At 34.1% G+C, this 20,558-nt stretch overlaps 1 protein-coding gene across 1 annotated transcript in view; it reads left to right on the top strand.

The window, feature by feature from the left end:
* Positions 1-20,558, top strand: part of PHF14 (PHD finger protein 14) — a gene marked incomplete at both ends in the record, with an annotated part of 152,953 nt that overhangs the window by 81,217 nt on the left and 51,178 nt on the right. The window contains 1 exon segment of the mRNA XM_079538129.1: positions 17,123-17,240. Coding sequence (XP_079394255.1) covers positions 17,123-17,240 — 118 coding nt within the window.

Below are 20,558 nucleotides of genomic sequence, written 5' to 3'. Positions count from 1 at the left end.
TCCTGCAGAGTGGAATGGGCAATCCTGAGCTCCGAGCAGATTTTATTTTAAAAATCAACTCCCTGTCATCTAGTAAGAGCCACATGCTAGATTCTGCCTCGCACTTCCTTTAAAAAGTCAAGCTTTCTTCTTTAAAAGCCATGATGCAGCTCTTTATAGTGTTTATGGTGAAATAATAGATCTCTGTAATTTTTAAACTGTAACAGTGATAAAAGACTGTATTGCACTTTCTTTGTTCTCCCAGTAAAGTTTTAGTAGTGTTGTTAAACCTTCTCAAGCTATATAAGCAAAAAGTAAAACCTGGTCTTGATTTCTGCTTTTCACAGTCATTGAAGTAAGCATAGGACAGATTTAGAACTCACAAAAATGACTTTATCTACTTGCCCATTAAAACAACAGAAAAATTCTTTAGACTTCATTTAATGTACTGAATTGGAAAATATATACTTTTCACCTTTTTTCTCTTTCAGTCTATTTTTGAATAATAGAAAATTTTTTTTCTCAGTTCATTCTTTATAGAAATATTTTTAGCCTATGCTGTTAACTTCATTGATAGATGAAGTCTTAGTTTCACAGTTTTTATGCAAGACATAATTTTGTTTAGAAGATACCCTTTAGTTACTATCATCAGCAGAAAGTGAAGCCAGCTTAGCTTACTTTGGGATCAAGCAAAATGCTTAATGCTGAGTGTTGTATTTTAGGTTCTGCATTAAAATGTTTCTACGGAGGCATTTGGAGCATGCTGCTTCAGGACAGCCTGAATGTTCTTGCTGCTCTAGGGCCTTTAAATTCTTAGAACTTTGAAGTATATAGATCAAGCATAAAAACTGAATTGCAGCAGGGCTCATATTGTTTTCTGAGACATAAAAATTGGAAAGGCATGGAAGGACAGTCAGAATTCGATATTTAGCTCCTTTTTCATTGTTAGATTATCAGAAGGAAGCTCACAAAATTTGTCTTTAAGCTAGCTAGTCATGTTTAATTGGTGAAGCATGTTTTATGTGCACAGATAGTCGAAGAAAATAAGGCAGTTGGTCAGTAAAAGCCATGTTAATTCTTCAGTGAAAATGTTTTCCTAATTTTTGTTTCTTTTCATCCCATCTTCCTGAAATTAGAAACAAAAGCAAGGGGAAAAAGAGTAGCAAATCTCTGAGAAGAAATAAATAGCTTTCTTGTAAGGCAAAGTTTTACTTGTTCACTTATGTAGGGGGGTCAGAATTACTTTGAAAAAAATGTTTTGATTATTTAAGAAGTACAGAGTTTTGATATAAAAGAGCAATTTTCATACAGTCAGAATTAATACATTCTGTCCTTAGATCAAATTGGTGTGTACTTCATTAGATGAAATAGTGTTTTGAATTTGTGTGCTTAAATTGCCTTTGTCTTTACTTTTGTTCATTTGGCATTTTTCCATATTTAATTTATCTACTTGGTTGAAATAATTGAACATAAAGTGCAACTTTATTGTCAGGATAGATACGCATTTAATAAGAATTGCATCTGTTTACTTTCAAAATCAAGACAGCATGTGAGCTGAGAAAATTGAGCATTGGGTAAAGAAGATACTTTGGAGAAGGTACTATTTCAGGAGAATTTTAGTTGTATCTCACTGACATGTTTATAACATGGTTATTTTGACTTATTCAAAGTAATGGTGTTCTGTTTTCTATATATAATTCTTCTTTCCTTACCAGCATTCTTAATGTTTTATAGTGCGTAAGGAACTGAACATACTCAAATTAACTTTAAAAAAAAAAAAAAAAAAAAAAAGTTGAAAAAATTATACTGAATTTTAGAGAAAATGCCATCATAAGAGAATACACGTACATTCACACTACTCTGAGTTTGAAGTTCATATTCGTGTCAGTCTGTTTTCCCTTTAATTTTGATGAAATATTACCAAGGTATCTGGTGTTTCTCACCACACCATGCTGCACATACAGGATCTATAGTGACTCGCACACATTTCTCCTATAGGCTTTAACTCTGCATCTATGCCACCTTTTTTTTCCCCTAAGGTTTATACTGTTAATCTTAACTTTGGTGTGAAGTTTCTCCTAATATGCCTTCTTTGAATGTTGCAAATCAGACTTGTGTGGGAAGATTTGATTTCATGAATATCTGTGTTTATAAATTCATGTTCACTGCATACAAAGTAGTTTTTTCTTTGGAAGGCATCTGAACTGAAAATATGCACAATATGCTAAAGATTTTAGAATACGAGGTACTGTACTGCGACTGAAATTAGTACTGGACTGAGAATTAGTATGGCACAGTGGTATGACTGCATGTTTTACAATCCCTAACTCAGTATTTCAGTAAATAATAAAAAATAAGTTTTTTTTTCTAACTACTCGCACATGCTGGCAGTCACAAGACTCAGTTAAATTCATGGCGTAGAGTTCAAATGAGTATTTTTTTCTTACAGAGTGTACAGAGATTAAGCTTGAAAGCGCTTCCCTTGCGTGCTCATTCTAAATAATAGCAAGAGGAAGGAAGAGTTTTGCTTGAAGTGGGAAGAGGTAGTCACTCCTTGCACTTGCACACTAAATCAGATAGAGACAGCTGCAGAGGGAAGATATGCATTGCAAAAAAAACAAATCAATTGGATTCAGTCACATCCAAATGAAATTACATCAGTCAATAACCTTCCTTTCAAGTTACTGAAATCTTCCTGGCCCAAATTTCTCTTGTCAGGTTACTGAATTTTGCCAGTGATTAAAGTATCTTGAAAATTACTTCAATAACATCAAGGACCTTGTTGTGACAAGGTCTGTAAATGCAGTCTCTTAAAAGAGAAAGCTGGGTTTCATGTAGAGTATTGAGTGTATTGACTGAAATTTTTTTTTTTCATGCATTCTCAGAAGCTTGTATTCACAAAGGCATTGAAGAACGAAGGAAAATGACACTTTTCCTACCAAATGAAATAATTCCAGATATGTGATACTGATACTCAATCTTTTGGATAGGATATGTGGTGTGCTCTGAAATAAATTGAAATAGTGTGCTTCACTTGTTTTCAGGTGGAGTACTAGTGCTACTCTTGTTTATGTCAGTCAACAATTTTATAAAATGACCACTTCTAAATGTCACTATTTATACTCCAGTGTGCCAGTTATGAGGATGAAGCAAATCTTTTCTGTTCCAGGTGCTTTGGTGTTTTACCCTGCTGATAACTTTTTTGCAGGTTAACAACTGGGTATTAGAGCAAGTAGAGATGTGTAAACATTTATGAAACATTTATATTTATAATTTGATCAGCACTGAGAAGAATCTAAGTAATTGATATTGTCTAGGAGACACTTTGCATATTATTTTTTGGGAACCCTTCTCGTCTTCATTTTCTATTTTCCTCAACAAAGGGGAAAGCTCTGTAACTGTCATGTACTTAATAGAGCTTAGGGTTCACATTAATAACTGAGATCAAGAGATGTATGTTGAGCAGACCAGTTCTAAAAATTCATACTACTTGTATCACCTTCAGATGGTTTGATGTTTACTGCAGACGTGGTTCCTTGTTTTCTAAAATTAGTCTTTGTGAGCATTTTCCTCTGGATAAATAGCTCCACTTTTCTACCTCTTTCATTACCGTCGTATTTCATTAGAGAAAAGTTTTCATCTGTACCAGGGCTACTGTCTCAAATACCTCTAAGCTTGAAGGAATTTCAAGGTGGGAACACCTTAGTGGTTCAGAATTCATACGGCATGCTGAAACAGTTCTTTACTTTCAAATCTTTGAAAATAACTGAAGATAGATTGAACCTGCATGGTGATTGCAGATGTGTTATACTTGTGCCCACTGAACAGTCAAAAATGCTGTTCTCAGAACAGGCATTTAAATTGATGAAAGCAGGTATGAAGAAGGCTAAAAAAAATTCCAAAACAACAAGGATCATCAAATCTTACTAGCATAAGCATTTGTTTGCAACGTATACTTTTCAGTAACTTTTACACAAACAAACAACAGCCTTTGGCAACTCTATTAAAAAGTATTGAAATAATTTCTTGTGTTTCTTGTACTTTAAATTCCTTTTAAAAGGAAATCTACACATATGCGTAGACTCATACTACATAGTATATGCTTAATTAATAAAAAGAGAGGAGACTGGGCTATGTGTAGTTTAGGAGAAAAATGAGAGTTGCTGATATGGTTTACTCTCTCTAGAGCTTGATGGAAAGTGCTCCCATAGCTCTCTTTGTCCTGAAGCAAAGGACAGCTTTACGGTAAAGAACAAATTTTCTAAGAGACCAGACTACACAATTGAGTATCTCCTTGTTGAAAACAGCTGTTACTGTTGTGCAGGGTGCTTTTTTCTATCAGATATTTGTTGCATCTACTATTCAGAAAGACAGGAAAACTGTTCAGTTTTGCATTTATCTTCATTTCAGATTTTTATGTTCATAAATCCCTTTCTTAACTGTGAAAATGCGAGCACCTCTGGGTGCTGCCACCAGAAGAAGTGAGAACAGGTGTGTAAAAAGCTCAATTCAGTGCAGAGCCTTTGCAGTGTATTTAATCATAACAGAGTGCTGGCAATTTGTTAAGAATGTAGGAATGAGTTCTTTGCTTCTGTGAGGGTCAGAAAGTGGAAGGTGGGGACAAGAAAAAAGCAAAAGATGAGAATGGAACGAAAGTGAAATGTGAGAAGTCCCAGGAAAAAGTTTTAGTAAGTAGTTCTGCAAAATCAATAGTTTTATCAGTTGAGCTTGTGGGTTACAAGCTAAAGAAAATGATTGTATTTATCCATTTATATTCCTTTATCTTTTAATAATCTGTTGCTGGTTTGAAACCTGGATAAATGTAGCTGGTATTGTTTCCCTACCTAAATAATAATCGGAAGTGAGAGGGATTAAGATAATCCTAAATCACATGCAATAAACGATGTTTAATTCTAAAAACATGTAAATGGTAACATCATCCATCCAGTTAAAAAGGAAAACTCCTTTTGATATTATAATATCCATTGAAATATCTCAGCACACTGGGTTCTGAGCAACCTGCGGGGGACTTGGGACCCTTAAAGGTCTTCTAGCCCTTCCAACTCAAATGGTTCTGTGATTCTATGTTGCTCTCAATAAAAATGAAACAAAGAAATAACACAGGAATCACTAGTGTTGGTACAATCTGTTTATACTTGCTGAATGCAGCCACCTTATGCTTATCTTGAATTGTGTACTGAGGCTGTGCTTCATTTTTCTGTCCTTGTATGCCTACTCCCATCAACCTCATTTGCTCTGAAATGATTCAGAACAAAGATGGTTGCCCTAGCTAAGGAAAGGGGATTGCAAAAAAAAAAAAAAAAAAAAAAAAAGATTTTTTTAGCAGCTCAAATTTTAAAAAGTTCAAAATTGGAATATATGTAGCAGTGCAGCTCAGTACATCTGATTAAAAAAACAAAACAAAAACCACAAAAAAAAACAAGAAGTGATCATGACCCCAGTAAGAAATGAAGTAAGAATTGAAATGGATTTACATACACTACTTACTTACTGTCCCTTTAATTCTTACTCTGAAAATCCTTACACTCAAATGTATTTTACAAAGAATGGCTATAGGAATGTGTGGCAAATCTGTACCTGCTGTTCTTCAGATCATTTTTTATTTCATAACAGTATGACAGTACTTCAGAATTACTTTAGCTTACAATTCTATTCTAATTACTTTCAAAGTGGGGAAAAAAAATCAGTGTAGACATCATATAGATCTTTCTTTGAAAACCCATGTATTTGATATGCCAGCACAGCTCAAAGATGACATTGACATTTTTTTCTGAAAATTTTAATGTTATCAGTCATATTAATTTCTTATGTTACTTATAGTTTTATGAAGCTTTAACGTAAAATATCACTTCAGAATTGAAATGACTTAAAAAAAAAAAAAAAAACAAAAAAAAAAAAAACTAAGCAGAAAAATCCTGCATCCTTAAAAAAAAACTACATGTCATAAGTGTCTAAAGGCGAGAAGTACAAGCAGGAGAAAAAGGTTTGGACATTTTCAAATTATTGCCTCAAAAGCATTGTTTCAGAAATGATAAAAGTATTCTGTGTATTGGATTAGTAAATTGAATTTTGAAACTTCATAAATCTTTAGCTTTAGTTTCTTTCAAAAGCTTTGCTTTGTAATAATTTTTTTTTTATTTATTTTTTTTAGTCCTCACATAGTAGCAGTGCTGATTATGTTGTCACGTAGTCAATCCCAAACATACTTCTGCATGGCTTTCAAATACGAGGAAAATGCTAGTTTACACAATGAGGCCTACTTCTATTCATTTGTTGCTAATATAATTAAAAAAGGAAAAATAAAAAAAAATCAGTCTTGCATTGGACTGCATTTATGCTTTGAGCTGTATTGAGCAAAAATGAAAACAATGTTATACTTAATTTAATGTTCTGACTCTTACAAACTCTTGGTAGTTTGCTATGAGAGTCTTATACTATTTGGATCTGAGCATACACATTGCTTGAATCTAGTTTGATGTTAAAATGTTTCATAAGACAGCAGAGCTGCTATGATCTTTAAATGTTAATATGTTTTTCTTATCACTTTACTGTGTAGATACCCTTCATGAGACACAACTCTGCCACAACTCATCCTCGGAGGCAATCCTGGAAACCTCTTTTATAAATATGATTTTTAAATGTGGATTAAGCAGTCGATAGAGTACCTAAAGTAAAGGAGAACAGCTACCTTGTCTCTACTATAAGCTTATTATGACAAAAAGTTGAGTTTGCTTGTAAGGCTTGGATAGAATGTAATTGATTGGTTTGTTATTTGGACTGACAAGGTAGTTTTTTTGCCTGCTTTTTTTTTTTTTTTTTTTTTTCTTGCTCTGATCAGGAACATTTCGTGTGTGCATTGTTAAAAGATCACAGATAAATGTCTTGTCAGAATTGTCCTATTAAATAATGTCTTTCTCCCCTGTGCTTCCTTGATAAATGATGTTATACAATGCTTGAATTCACTGAAGAGTGACAGAAGCCTGTGGGACTTAAATATTGTGTGTTCCTCTGTGGTAATACTGAATGGAACAAGGTTCGCCGTCAGCCTGCTGCTCTACTCATATGCAGTTTGAAGAGAACATTTCTATATAGAACATCATGTTGTACATAGACCCTACTGTAAAAAGTCTTCAGTGATAACGAGACCTGTAAAACACTTGAGACTTACTATTCTCAAGGAATAGATTTGCCACGGAAAAATGGACTAATCGTTATACTTGAGTGAATAGAACTATATCTATATTGCATTATGGAACATTTTTAAGAAAGAGAACATATTAAGGATAAACAGACATTGTTTTATTTGGCTCACTTCCCTGGCAGTGTTCAGAACAAGCTTATTTCCTCAAAATCCAAATCTGAAATTGTTGTGTAAGTTGGGGAAGGAAGGAAGAACTGATCACACAGTGTGACTGCTGAGATCTTCGTCTTCGTCCATATATATCCTGCTAGATGCAGACATAGTATTTTCATCTTCAAATGGTACTGATCCAGTTCTAAAATCTACAGTAGCAATGTATTGACAGCCTCATCGATTTCATCTTGAACTTGCTTGGAAAAAATTCTGCTCAAATGCAATCAAACTTGTAACTTGATGGCATATAATCTTTGAATTTCTTGAGATATGGTGATTTTTGTCATCTCTGAAGGCAGGTTTTCATCTGAAAATATTTTTTAAGCATAAGAAAGAAATTAAATGCTGTAATAAGTAATAGGAGAAATATAAAGCCTGTGTATACTTACTTAAAGTCATCTCTTGCTAGGGCATTTCATGTTTGAATATTATATTGAATAAAATTAACCTGATGTCTAACATGTCGTTTTGTTTTAAAAGGGGAGGGTTGATGTCAGAGTAAGACTTTTGTTGAACCATTGCTTACCATTTTGTATTGGCAAGTTACATAAAGACACCTTTAAAGTAAAGAAATTGGCACTAGAAAATAGAGATTCATTCAGGAAATTTGTTTTTTCTTTTTTTTGTAGGGATTGCTTGTCCAGGATTTTGAAGCACAGTATAAAGTTTCATCACAACACTGTGCGAACAAGCTGGGGAAGAATATGGGTGTTTGCCTGTTTGATTTACTGTTTAGGAGGAAAAAAAAAATTAAAGTATATAGTGTGACTTATGGCCGGTTATTAAAGTAACTTATTTACAAGCATTGTGAAAGGAGAGAATGATAAATGCAGCATAGCTTGGCTTTAGTAAGACTTTGAAAATAATTTTTATGTGATCTGGTAAGTAAGCAAGGGAAATATCCTGTTAATTAAGCTACAATGAAATATGTAAGTTATCAGGAAGGCAGACTAGTAACTGTGGATTTGCTGCCAAATTAGAGCCATGTTCCATTCACTGAATTCCACTAAGTCCTGTCCCAAATTGAATGTTCCTAAATTTTTTAATAAGTTTTGCTTTAACGTGTTAAGTGTTGGAATAAAGAGTTCGGTTATGATCGCAAGTGACGCCAATATGATGAAAGGAACGATGAGGCTAGAATTTAAAATGAAGCTTTAAGAAACCATCTTGAAAAATATACCATGGAGGAAAGGAAAGGGCAAATCACTATTTGTGCAGTTATCTTACAAAAATAAATATTTAGGAGGTGGGCATCCAAAAATGAAGGAATGGATAATTTTGGATCACAAACTGATTCTGTGAATCACTCTGATTGTACTTGAGTATGAAGAGTGCTGTTTTAACATGTTTAACACATGGGAGTACTCCCCATTGCTCAGATTAGTATCACAGCCTTGAAAAAGCCTCAGCTGTTATGTGCTGTCCACCACAGCAAAAGAAGTACAGAAAGTCCCAAGAAAATAAAGTGAATGATGAGCAGACTGCAAGAAGCCTAACTGAAGAGGAAGGCTTAAAATGTTTGGATTTCTTTAATTTAGTGAGGACTGGGGAATCCATGTCTTCAAAAGTCTAAGTTTTTAGAGAGATGAAGACAGAAGTACCACAAACAAGGAAAAAATAAAATTGTTGTTCAAGTCTGGTTAGATATTTTAGCAAGATGACTTAGAAAAGCAATAGAAAGGATTTACAGTAATTGCATCTAATTGCATTAGAGAAGTGAGGGAAGTTGAATAAATTCTGCTATTGAAGGTTTTTAAGACCAGACTTAGGTATGTTAAAAACTGTTGTTATTCTTGGGCATGTTTATTAACCCCAAGTGGATTTCCAGCTGTATTTTATGTATTTGTCCCCCAGTAGAGTCCCTGTATAGGATTGCTTGCTTTCTTTGGCACTTTCTTCTGACATTAGGTTAGTTTTTAATCTTTCTATAATAACCTTCTGATTCATTGCGTCATTTGCCTCTCCTTTTCTGGAAAGCCAGATGTTAACACTCAATATTCCAGTTTTTGAAAGAAGTGTTGGCAATCTTCACGTCTGTAACGAGGTTTCTGTTGCAGTTCATAAACAGTGCACCATTCAGTTTAACTAAGTGTAGTCTGAACACTTGAGAATGGCACTATAGCTGCAGTCCTATATTATTTGTCAGTGGAGGTAATTCTGGTCCTATCAGAATTTTTATTCTTTCCAAGGAAAAAGGTATTTTGCACTTTTGGGAGGGCTGTAATTTGACTAACATTATCTTAATGTGTGTCGAAGGAATTGTCTTCACAGAAAGATTTAATTAGAACTTAAAAGTGCTGTAAATATAAACTCTATACAGTAGTTCTACAACATTAACAAAAATAAAAATGCGTCTAACGTAGTGTTTTATATAGTGTTTCCTCTTGTTTAAGTGAGCCCTTAGCAAATTTTGCAAAATAATTTAATGAAGCCTTGTGTTTTGTAGTATTGAAGTACTATGAGAGAGAGAGAGAGAGAGAGAGAAGTGAACACTTCATGCTGAAAGGAAGCTGTTCACTTACAGGTATAGTAAATAAAGTTTCTTTATAGCATTCATGTAAATCATTATTTGTCTGTGAACTAAGTTTCATGACACAGATGAATTGCTGACAATTCAGAAAATATCTGGATTTGCATAGAAGTGTCTCATAGCTAGCTAGTTCAGAGTCTAACCTTACCCCAAATAGTCATTGTTTTTGGATTTTGCATTGTTTATTTTGGTTTGGTCTGGTTTGTTTCTGTTCATTTTAATATTAAAAAGCAAGTAGGAAAGGTGGCAGTTTTGTGTTTACTATAATAAATTTAGCTATAGAAATCTGTGCCAGATAATGCTTATTTTCTTTCACTCTTTTATGAATAGTTGACACTTTCTCAGTACTGCTAAAATGAAATATTCAGTGCTTAAGTTACCTAATGATAAGCATCTTGGGCAGAAGGAGGGAGTAGAAGCGACATGTGCTGTTTTTTTCTTTCTGAATTCATAGAGTGTTTCATTTAGCGTTTTGCTTTAAAGTAGAACTTTCTCCTAACTTTCAGAGCTATAGAAATTCATGCTGTCATATAACCAGCGATAAATACATTTAATGTAGGAGGTGCCGAAAAGTATAGCACAGATCCTCCAAGTGTGTGAATGTTTTGCAGCAAGATTATTGTGTGTTAAGGAGAAAAAATACCCATTAATGTGCTCGAGGGTATGGGCAAAAGTTTAAGTAAGCTAGAGATTAGTATGCAGTTTCCCACATCCAAAACCATCTGGGTACTTCATCCTGAAACTACTATCAGCTGAGAGTTAGAAAACATGTCCTGCTGTGTGAAGACATTTTGTCCAAATTCTGTCTTCAGTAGGAGACATAAGTGTTATATTGTGTGTGTTTTATATATATATATATATATATATAATATATATAATATATATATATATATCATATATATATATGACCATATATAAATATGACTTACGTACATATGAGACATATAATGTACTAATCAACCTGTTTCAGTTATATTCTCTCACCTTTCTGCAATAGCCATGCTCCCTCTCGCTTTTGGGTGTAACAGAAGAGAGTAACAGTCTGCTGTCCTATCTACTGTTATAATCTGTGCAATTTAGAAACTTCATTTTAATGACTGCATTGTACATAACATAGTAGAAATTTGAAAGTGGCTTTTGATCGCTTTATGTAATACTATAATCATTACTTTTCTGAGAAAGAGTATTTTGTTTACTTGAAGTCAAAACTATGAAAATAATGGAATCCTAGATAAATTTAGGGCATCTGACCTGACTGCCTGCTCAAAGCAAGACTGACCACTGAGGTCAGTCCTCAGAATTACATCCAGTTGAATCTCCAGCATCTTTGGACACACACAGCTGTTCAAAATCACCAGTTCCTATGTTTCATGTGGCTGTATGGCTGAGCTACGTCCTGTTTTATGTTCAGCATTCAGTGCATTTACATTCATTTCAGTGCTGGAATCTGCCACATGCCAGATGCTAAAGTCACCTAAAGCTTTATCAGTGTATGTGAGAGCGCGGTTCTAAATTGCTTTGATGCTAATTATTTCTTATAACTGTTGGCTTGACCATCCATTTTAAGCTTTTATACCATTGGTACGCAAGAGATTTTTTTGTTTTATTTTTCTTAAACTCGACTTGCCTGTTCAGTTCGAAAGCAAGAGTTGTGAAGGATCTAGTCCTTATATTTGAAGTGAGAGTATGAATGAGTGTACAGCATCTCTTTTCCTTCATGTTTGACCTATATTGGTCATGTATCATCATGCTGTGACATATGTTTGTCACAGCAAAGTGAAAGCAATTTCTGTCAGAATCCATGAAGCTGAATTGAAGAGTTTGGAGTGGAATGGCAGTGCAAGATACGAAGTCTTGAAATAGCTTATCTTTGTTTTAAGAGGTGTCAGAAGAGAAAACTAAAAGGAAGAATGCTAAGAATGCTTTTTTTTTTTTACATATTTCATAATACAGAAATGTTTTGAGGGCCTTGAGGAAGTAGAAGGATGTACTTTCCAGGCAGCACTAATAGCTGCAGCAAATGTACAGCTGTAGAGTTATGTTACCATTCGATTTTTTATTATTTTTTTCTTTAAAAAAAATGAAAGTGACTTCTTTGACATCACATGTAGGATTTGCTGTTACAGCCTCTTTGTTAGTACTCACTCCTGCCATCCAGAATTTGTCTGTTGTTCCCATTGCAATTAAGGTGTAATGGGAGCACTGCTTACCCGCTACATTCTAAAGTCCTCATCTTGGATTTAGTGGTTTGAATTCATTTGAGCTTACTTTGGTCTTTTTTGTAATGCTTACATACTCAGAATCACAGAGTGTTTTAGATTGGAAGGGACCTCCTTGCCATCAGGTTTATCATACAGCCACTAAAAAGAAAGAGTGCCTTATGCTGTCATAGATGTATTTAAAATGTTTGTCTGAACACGAGAATGTGCTACAATCTGAAGAGAACTCTTTGTGCATGTCTCCAGCTGTCTGCAATCTCAATGGCCCAACACTTGGGCATTGAGGAATTAAAGGTCTCAAAAGACCAGCGCCTGAAAGGGAACATGTGCTCCTGAGGTCTTCAGAACCTTTAGTCAGAAATGAAGTCAAGCACAAGCCAACAGGGCAGAATGCATAGCAGTAGTTATGTCAAATGCAGCCATATCTGGATTAGCCATTGTGTTGCATCTGCCCCACTAACAGGAGGTTTAATGCACATCCAACCCACTGTAGTTCTGAGAGTTTAAAAATTCTGCATGAGACCACTCCTAATTGTGGTCTAATTATTTCTCATTTTGCCAGAGTAATTCTTAAATGACAAGTTCTCTAACAGTGATGATGGTTTATCAGTAATGTATGTTTCTAAGCTATTGTGATGAATAGGAGTTAGTTCATCAGTTTTGTTTTGATCAGTATAGTACTTTTTGGCATGACACTGCAGACAGTGTGCAATGATGTGTACATACATGAAAGATTTTCTGTAGTCTGAAGCATATTTGTGAAGTTGTATTTAAAGATTAGCTTGTTAATGGTGTGTTTCAGGGACATGTAGGTAATTACTTTTACAGCTATAGATGGGTGATGCTGTCTCATGAATGCAGAATAAGTTTCTTCATTCTAGCTGAGTCAGCTCTTTATTATATTAACCATTGACTTAGATGCATGCCAGTGATGGGCAGGTTTTCCGTTTGCTGTTCCTCTGTAAAAGCACAGTGCTCCCATGAAGATTTCTGCAGGCCAGCTGATAAGACTTGCTCCTGTGTAGGTAGATGCAATGTAATGAAATTGGATGTGTGTGTTGAGCTTTGTAAATAAAATGAGATCGACTCCAGCCATTATCTCATTTATCTCATTTACATTGTAAAATCAGCATCTACAGTATTGATTAGAGGATAATTAGTTAATTATGAACAGGAAAACAGAGTTATGTCAGGCTTGAGCATAGCCAGCTGTACTGCCTAAAATAATAAAAATATCCAAGGACATGAACAGATGGAGATCACTTTATTAAAGAACAAAGCAGACATATTTCAGGTATAGAAATGCGTAATCAGGCTTTCTTGCTGTAAAGATGTAGCTGACCTGCATTTTGTATTTTATAAGTGAAAAATATTTTCCTTTATTATTATTTAATTTGCTAACTTAATGCACCAGAATCCACCTTTCTTCTTCAGACTCCATTTGCTTGTCATGTAGTGGGCATATATCTATCCCAATTAATTGCTGGAATGAGGAACACAACAATTTCTAATTTTGATGCATGAAGTGATTTCAGGGTTGTTAAAACATTGATAGTAAGCAATTATCTGTCAGTTAAAGATGATTTAGGAGGTTAGTTTAGCTTGTATTTGTGTGGAGCTCTGATTTTCATAAAGTTTTAGGTCCATTTGCTAGCCAGACTGAAAATGACTGGGCACTTAATTGCAGTTATAGATTATAGACTTAACAATGACAAAAAAAAAAAAAAAAGAAAAAAAAAAAAGAAAAAAGAGAATATCCACAAATAACTTTTCCTAGTTTAAGGGCAGTTTTGGAAATGTGACCTTGAATCTTCAAAGGTAACAGCTTTAGCTTGATTTTTTTTTAAGTGGAAGAAGCTGAAGAGTTTCTTGGTTTTGTATCTTTTTTCCCTCAGCCTGATAGTTTAACACTGACTCTGTTAAACTGTTCTCAGGATGGAAGTGGGTGGTATTTGTAAATGACAATGCAGTGTAGCTCCTTTGCTCTGTAAGCCTCCAAGTTGTGACTGATCTATGAGCACATCTACTGGAAGACTGTGAGGCTGTCAGCGTGACGCTTTTAGTGACCCAGCAATTTCGATCTCTTATTTAGTTTGAAAGTGTTTTCTTATTTTTTGAATCTTAGAGTGGATTTTCTGTCATTTTATACTTCTAGACAAAAGAACACAGTTGTATTTTCTTCAAGGCTTAGTCTTAGTTTACTATTGCCATTTTCTAACATGGACATAAGGTTTTCTTCTGGAATTATGAATTATGAATACCAGTTTTGTTCTCTGTACTAAGATATGTTTAAGGTTCACTTTTTGTCCCAATTCAGTGTCAGCAAACAGCAGGTTCGCCAGACAGCTAACACACCATCTTTAACCACAGTACAGTCTGTATTCATCCAGTTTTCCCAGCATCATGCTCCAGGAACTTCAGGTTCTGTGAAGTTGTATTCATCAATACATAATTGATACTCCAATAAAAAGCAATATAAAGAAACTGTTTCAAAATATTTGACATAGTCTCATTTTTAGCTATGCTTTTTATATTTTGAGGATGCTTTGTTGTTTGCATTTTCTCAGCTGTGCAAATGCAGATAGCAGCTATCTAGTATCTGAAACCTGTTTTGTGTCTGTGCATTTTCATAAGTGTTGACTCATTCTAGGAAAATGCAATTTTTTTTTTTTTTTGTCCTGTAAATTACCCAGCTTTGAAGTAATGAAAGTAATGATATAAATTGAAAACGCTCAGTTTTCATGGGGCTTTTGCACTTACTTTCACCACATTCTGGTTATTTCAGTCCAGCCTTTGCAGTCTTTCTCAGCATACTTCTGAAATGTGGCTGAAGGTGAAGTTAGGAAATACCACTTTCTAGGTACCAAATTTTATGCACACGATGAAATGTGGCAAATTGTAATTCTGAAGGGGAAACAGCATTTTGTTGAGCATAATATGTAACAGTTCTGTGTATAGGCAATTGCTTCAGAAAAAAAAAAAAGCAACCTGAATTGCTGCTATTTGAAACCAGATGTAGGTTTTTAGGATTAAGCTCTAAAATACTCCGTGTTCATAAAAAATAGCATTGAGTTTTCTTTTTATGTTACTTAGTGGATCTCAAACAGCTTACTAGAAGGGAAACTAGAGAGCTCTGGTGAGCACTGCTCAAATGCAAGTACTTAAGTGGACAGGATTATAGGTATGAAATAGGTTAGTAAAAATGTATTTACAAATGAGAGAACATTGAGGCTGAAAGGAGGTTTGGTCTTTTCTTGAAGATCACATATGCCGTTAAAATACAGGAATATAATCTCCACGTCAACCTTTTTGTTACTTTAACAAGAACTAAAACTACTTATATATTTAAATAGCTTATTTCTACATTAGAACTAAACAGAATGACTTTCTTGTATAAGTTTTCAGTGTGTTGTTTGTCGTGGAATTACAATTGTATTATTACTAAATTATCCAAAGGCCTTATGAGGAACAGCTGAAGGAGCTGGGATTGTTCAGCCTGGAGAAGAGGAGGTTCAGGGGAGACCTTATTTCTCCCTATAACTGCCTGAAGGGAGGTTGTAGTGAGCTGGGGATCAGCCTCTTCTCTCATGTAACTGGTGATAGGACCAGAGGGAATGGCTTCAAGCTGAGCCAGGGGAGATTCAGGCTGGACTAATAAAAACAGTACAAACAGGACCTTTAACAGTGCTCATGTCTTACGTACAATGTGTGAAAACAGAGGGCTTCCCAAGCAACACAGATTTGACAAGGACAGATGTGACTACTTAGATAAAGTAGTTGTCATCATAAAATAGTTACCTCTCTTGTATGTGGAGACTAATTCCTGGAGTCACTTGTGTATTTTCTTCTTTTAATACAGCAAGGTGTTCTGTTACTTCAGTCCTTCTGTGATACAGTGCTTTTCTCTTTGTTGATAATTATAACGCCTTTGTCTTCTATCTAGTGGTGATCATGCTATACTCTTACTGCAGTTTTCAGAGATTTTGCATGTTTTTGTAGTGGAGAAATTGGTATCAAGGGAAGCAAAGAAAGAAAGCGCAAGGAAATTCTTAGAGATTCTAATTCTTAATTCTTTATTTCTTACTTTTTTATTATTTGCAATGGCTTTCATTCAGAATCTATTTCAGAAAGATAATATTGCAAAGTAAATTTGAAAAAAAGCTTTATTTTTCATATGAAAGGCTGTAGGGGGTATGCAAATAAAGTGAAGTTCTTTAAGATATATGAAAATATGCTTTTAAAATATTTTTCTCCTTCTGAATATATTATCCTTTCAGCACTTTCCTTTTGTAAAGGACTTCCTATATTGTAGCATTTCTTCAATTCTGGTACATTAAGAATAGGTGAGCAAGGAAATTACAGTATTTGTTTTGAGCTTCGCATCTGGACTAAACAAAGTACAAAACAGTAACAAAAAGATTTATTATTTAAAAAAAAAGTGTTATTTATACATAGGACAGTTTTTATAAATGAAAGATCACAGTGAAATATCACAGTCTTTTTAAATAGTCATCCCTTTCCAGCACACTGGAAGAGAATCAGAAAATGTTTTGTGCCTTTATTTATGAACTACATAGTTACAGTTTAAAATACCTAATTTATAGCTGTAAATTATACTTGAATTATTGAATGCGTGAGCGATTCACTGTTTGCCTTGTAAAAATAACTAAGTGAAATGACTATGAAAAGTCAATATTGCCATTGTTTAATAAAAAAAGTACCTGAATAAAGGACAAAAATGAACTGGCTATATTCTTTTCTTTGATTAGCAAGTCTCTTAAATAATATCATTTATATGAGATAGTGATGAAGGTGATGCATGAGTGTCTGCATTGGAATATTCCAAATTTGGCAGAACATACTTGGCATTTGAAAATTACACTTGTAGAAAATGTACTTTTTGTACCCTGACAATGGATCAAAGAATCTTGCGCTGAGAATTGCAGGGAAGCTCAGTGTAAAATAATACAGGAATACAATTTACATATACATAGATTTATTTATTTTTTTCTTTCACAGATGCGATGAATGCAGACTCTGTTACCATTTTGGCTGTTTAGACCCTCCCTTGAAAAAGTCTCCAAAGCAAACTGGCTACGGATGGATCTGTCAGGAATGTGACTCTACATCTTCCAAAGTAAGTTAATTCATCCTGTGAAGTAGTTAGAGGTTTTGCCATCTCACAGCTGTTGTTGAAATGCTAAATTGATCTGCTCTGAAAAGCAGGAGGTCATAAAATAATGATTTCAGATTCTCTGTAAAACAGGTTAAAAAAAAAAAAACACCAGAATGTATGCAAAATGAAAATAATCAATAAAGAGAATTTTATTATCTGAGTTACATGTTTTCTCTTCATATTGTAGTGTTCTCTCTGAGAAAGGAGTGAATAAGTGTACTCTATCAGGATTGGTAATATTACATAGAAGTGAAAGTATTTTTGGATTAGTATAGAACAAAAACCTCTAAGAACAGAGATGGCAAATATATCTTTGTCAAAATTAATGAAGATGATTTGATTGAATAAATCTGTTGATTTTAGTGGGTTTTGTTTGTTTGTTTTTTCAACTACTGCTAAAAATTGTGGAAGTCCTTAATAGTTTATATTGATGAGTATGCCTTGATCAAATATATGACATTTTAAAGTCAGAATTAAAATTCTGACATAGATTTAGATTTTATCTCTTAATACTATAGACAGAAATAGTACTCTTCTGCAGTACTAACTTACTAAAAAATAAAAATGTGCTTCTTTGCTTTTCTGTACAGAAGTTTCCATAGTACTGCATTCTCTTCTGTCGTCACCTTAACCTGGCAAGAAATACTATGTACTTAATTTTTAAAATTGGATTTACAAATTCATCTGGTAGATCAATGTTTTGTTGGTTTTTTAAAATTTATTTGTTTGTTTGTTAAAAAAAAAAAAAATTAAATCTGGAATTTTAGTTTGTTCTGCTACTTTCTTGGTGTTTGCAGAATATTTTCAACTAAAAAGGACACAGCTATTGCAGAGGTGCTGTCATAAGTTATGTGTTGGAATATGTGGATGTTGCTCTAAAGAAGCAGATACCAAATGTACAAGTATAGTTTTTGACTTGCGACTAGGAAGAAATGGTTCTCAGTTTCATGTGGTGGGGGAGTTAATTTAATTCTTCTGTAAGGAAATATGAAGACAACCATCGGAAATTAGCTGTCCACTACATTTTGGACATCAAGAACTCTCTCTTGAGTACCACTTACATGGAATGGACATTCCAAGAGTGAATTGAAATTATTGAAGTTTTGTTACCTGCTTAAACCAAAACAGGTCCTTGATAATGTTAGAATTTCCATCTCCAATTTGCTTGACTTCTTCTGAGTAAACAAACTCAAAAAAGCAGAGTTTGTAACTTCTTCTTCAGGAGATTAGAACATTATGTACCAGATAAAAAATATAAAATACTTTATTGTGTAAACTAAGTATGATTGACATCATTTTAGTGCAGGGCATGTGTTAATTTTAAATTGAAAACCACAGTGTTTTGAAGAGTAAATGAAATTTACTGTTAGATTGACAATGTATTTTGTATTATGTTAGTGATACAAATTAAAAAAAAAAAAAATGCTTGTTATTGTATCTGATTTTCTTTTTCTTTCCATAGAGACTTCTAAATGAGTATATTTAAATAATAAAGTCATTTGCACTTTCAAATTTAAGCAATTTGAATGGTATTTGAATGAAAATGGATATGAAAGGTGCTGAAAAATTGTCTTATGAGGACTCCTTGTGGTTTTGGGTAGCCACTTTCACATCGCTTTTTCACAAAGCTGTACAGAGAAATGCTCTGAAAAAGCTGCATTTTTCTCTCTGTTTTAAAGTATTTTTCTAGAACATTTGCATGATTTTACTCTATAATGTGTTACAAATTCAAACACTTTAGTATTGAGTTACACTCGTTGCAAATCTTCCTTAAAGTGAATGTGGTTTTAGGAGGTTAGGGCTTTCTTTATGTACTTCATCATTTTTGCATTCAGTTTTCTATGTGGTTTTACTATTGTGTTATCTATCACAATTTGATGAGACTTTTTCTGCCCCTTGCTAGAGGGAGTAGTCCCTCAGCAGTGTACTTAGAGATAGGGAGAGTAATGCTGTAGAGAAGTTTGCTTGTTTGCTGCACTCTGCCTGACCTATGGATGAATTGCAAGCTTGAGCTCCCAGCAATTTCAATCTCTCAGTCACTTACTAAATCCAATTTTTGGTATGTCACAGTGAAGTTTCTAGTACGGATTATAGCAGCAAAATAGGATTGAATTTCCAGCTTTTGCCAAGGAGACTATTGTTTAGTTTTCATTCCTTCAATGTTTTTCATCTGTTACGATCCAATTTAAATCACTGTTAGTGTATGTGTTTTAAAATTCTGCAGTGATGTCTTCTGCAGCAGTCTTGGCCCTTGGAAACAATTGGTAAGTAAATTACACTAATTCAATGAAGAGAGGTAATAGTGCATTGCGTGTAATCTTTAATGGGTTTTTACTTATAATTACAAGTTTCAATTTTGTATTTTCAGGAAGATCTACATAGCACTGGCAGCAAATAATGTGTTTTTACTTTCTGCTTTTACTAAACACTTGTTGATGACCATGGTGTAAGAGATGTAATGTAGAGATAATAAATGTACACTTTACATTGCCATCTATTACAAGTGTGGACGTTTCTCCTTCTGTTTTGTTCTGTTTTGTTCATACGAGTCACAGGACTCTCAACAGTTGTGTCAGTTCTTCCACCAGCATGGAGGAAGAATTCCCATATTAACCTGCCTGTCAAACAACAGACTGCTGTAGGGCATGAGGGCAACAGCTTCTCTGCTGGTAATGCTCACCGTCACTTGATGGAATGGGTGAAGCTCACTACTAAAGTCTGACAAGGTCTCTCATCTCAAAAGCCTTGTAGATTTTGTTACATCACATGAAAGCTGAAGTGAACACATAGGCTCTCCATCTCTGTAACACCATCCATCTGCCTGATGTGTTATGGTGTGTTTTAAGTATTGTCAAAAAGCACTCTAAATCCTAAATGTCATGATAGTTTCAAATAGTGATATTCAGAAGGAAAATAGAACATTTTAAAGTATAATTTAATAAAAACCAACAACACAAAATTTTTATTATTGTGATGTATCATTCAGTAGGAATTAATGTGGCCTGCCCATGTGTTTATGATGTGATTTAAGGGCTCATTATGGGGTCTCATTATTACTAAATGTGGCAATTCAGGAATTCTTTCTATTGCCTTCCTTTTAAAAAGTCCTGTTTGAAGCATCTCTTTCAATTTCAAAATTTTGCAAAGTACCAAGGCAGCAAAAAACTTTAAAAATATATCATGCTAGTTGCAATGACCATAGTCATTGACTTCTTTGGTTTCTATTTGTTCATTTTTGTGTACAATCATTTTTGCAAAATGCTGCAGAGTGTACATGTC

This window comes from Tetrao urogallus (genome assembly GCF_951394365.1).
Source record: "Tetrao urogallus genome assembly, chromosome: 7".
NCBI classification, from domain to species: domain Eukaryota; kingdom Metazoa; phylum Chordata; class Aves; order Galliformes; family Phasianidae; genus Tetrao; species Tetrao urogallus.
The sequence above is the reverse complement of the archived record's forward strand: the minus strand, read 5'-3'. Positions and strand labels throughout refer to the sequence as shown.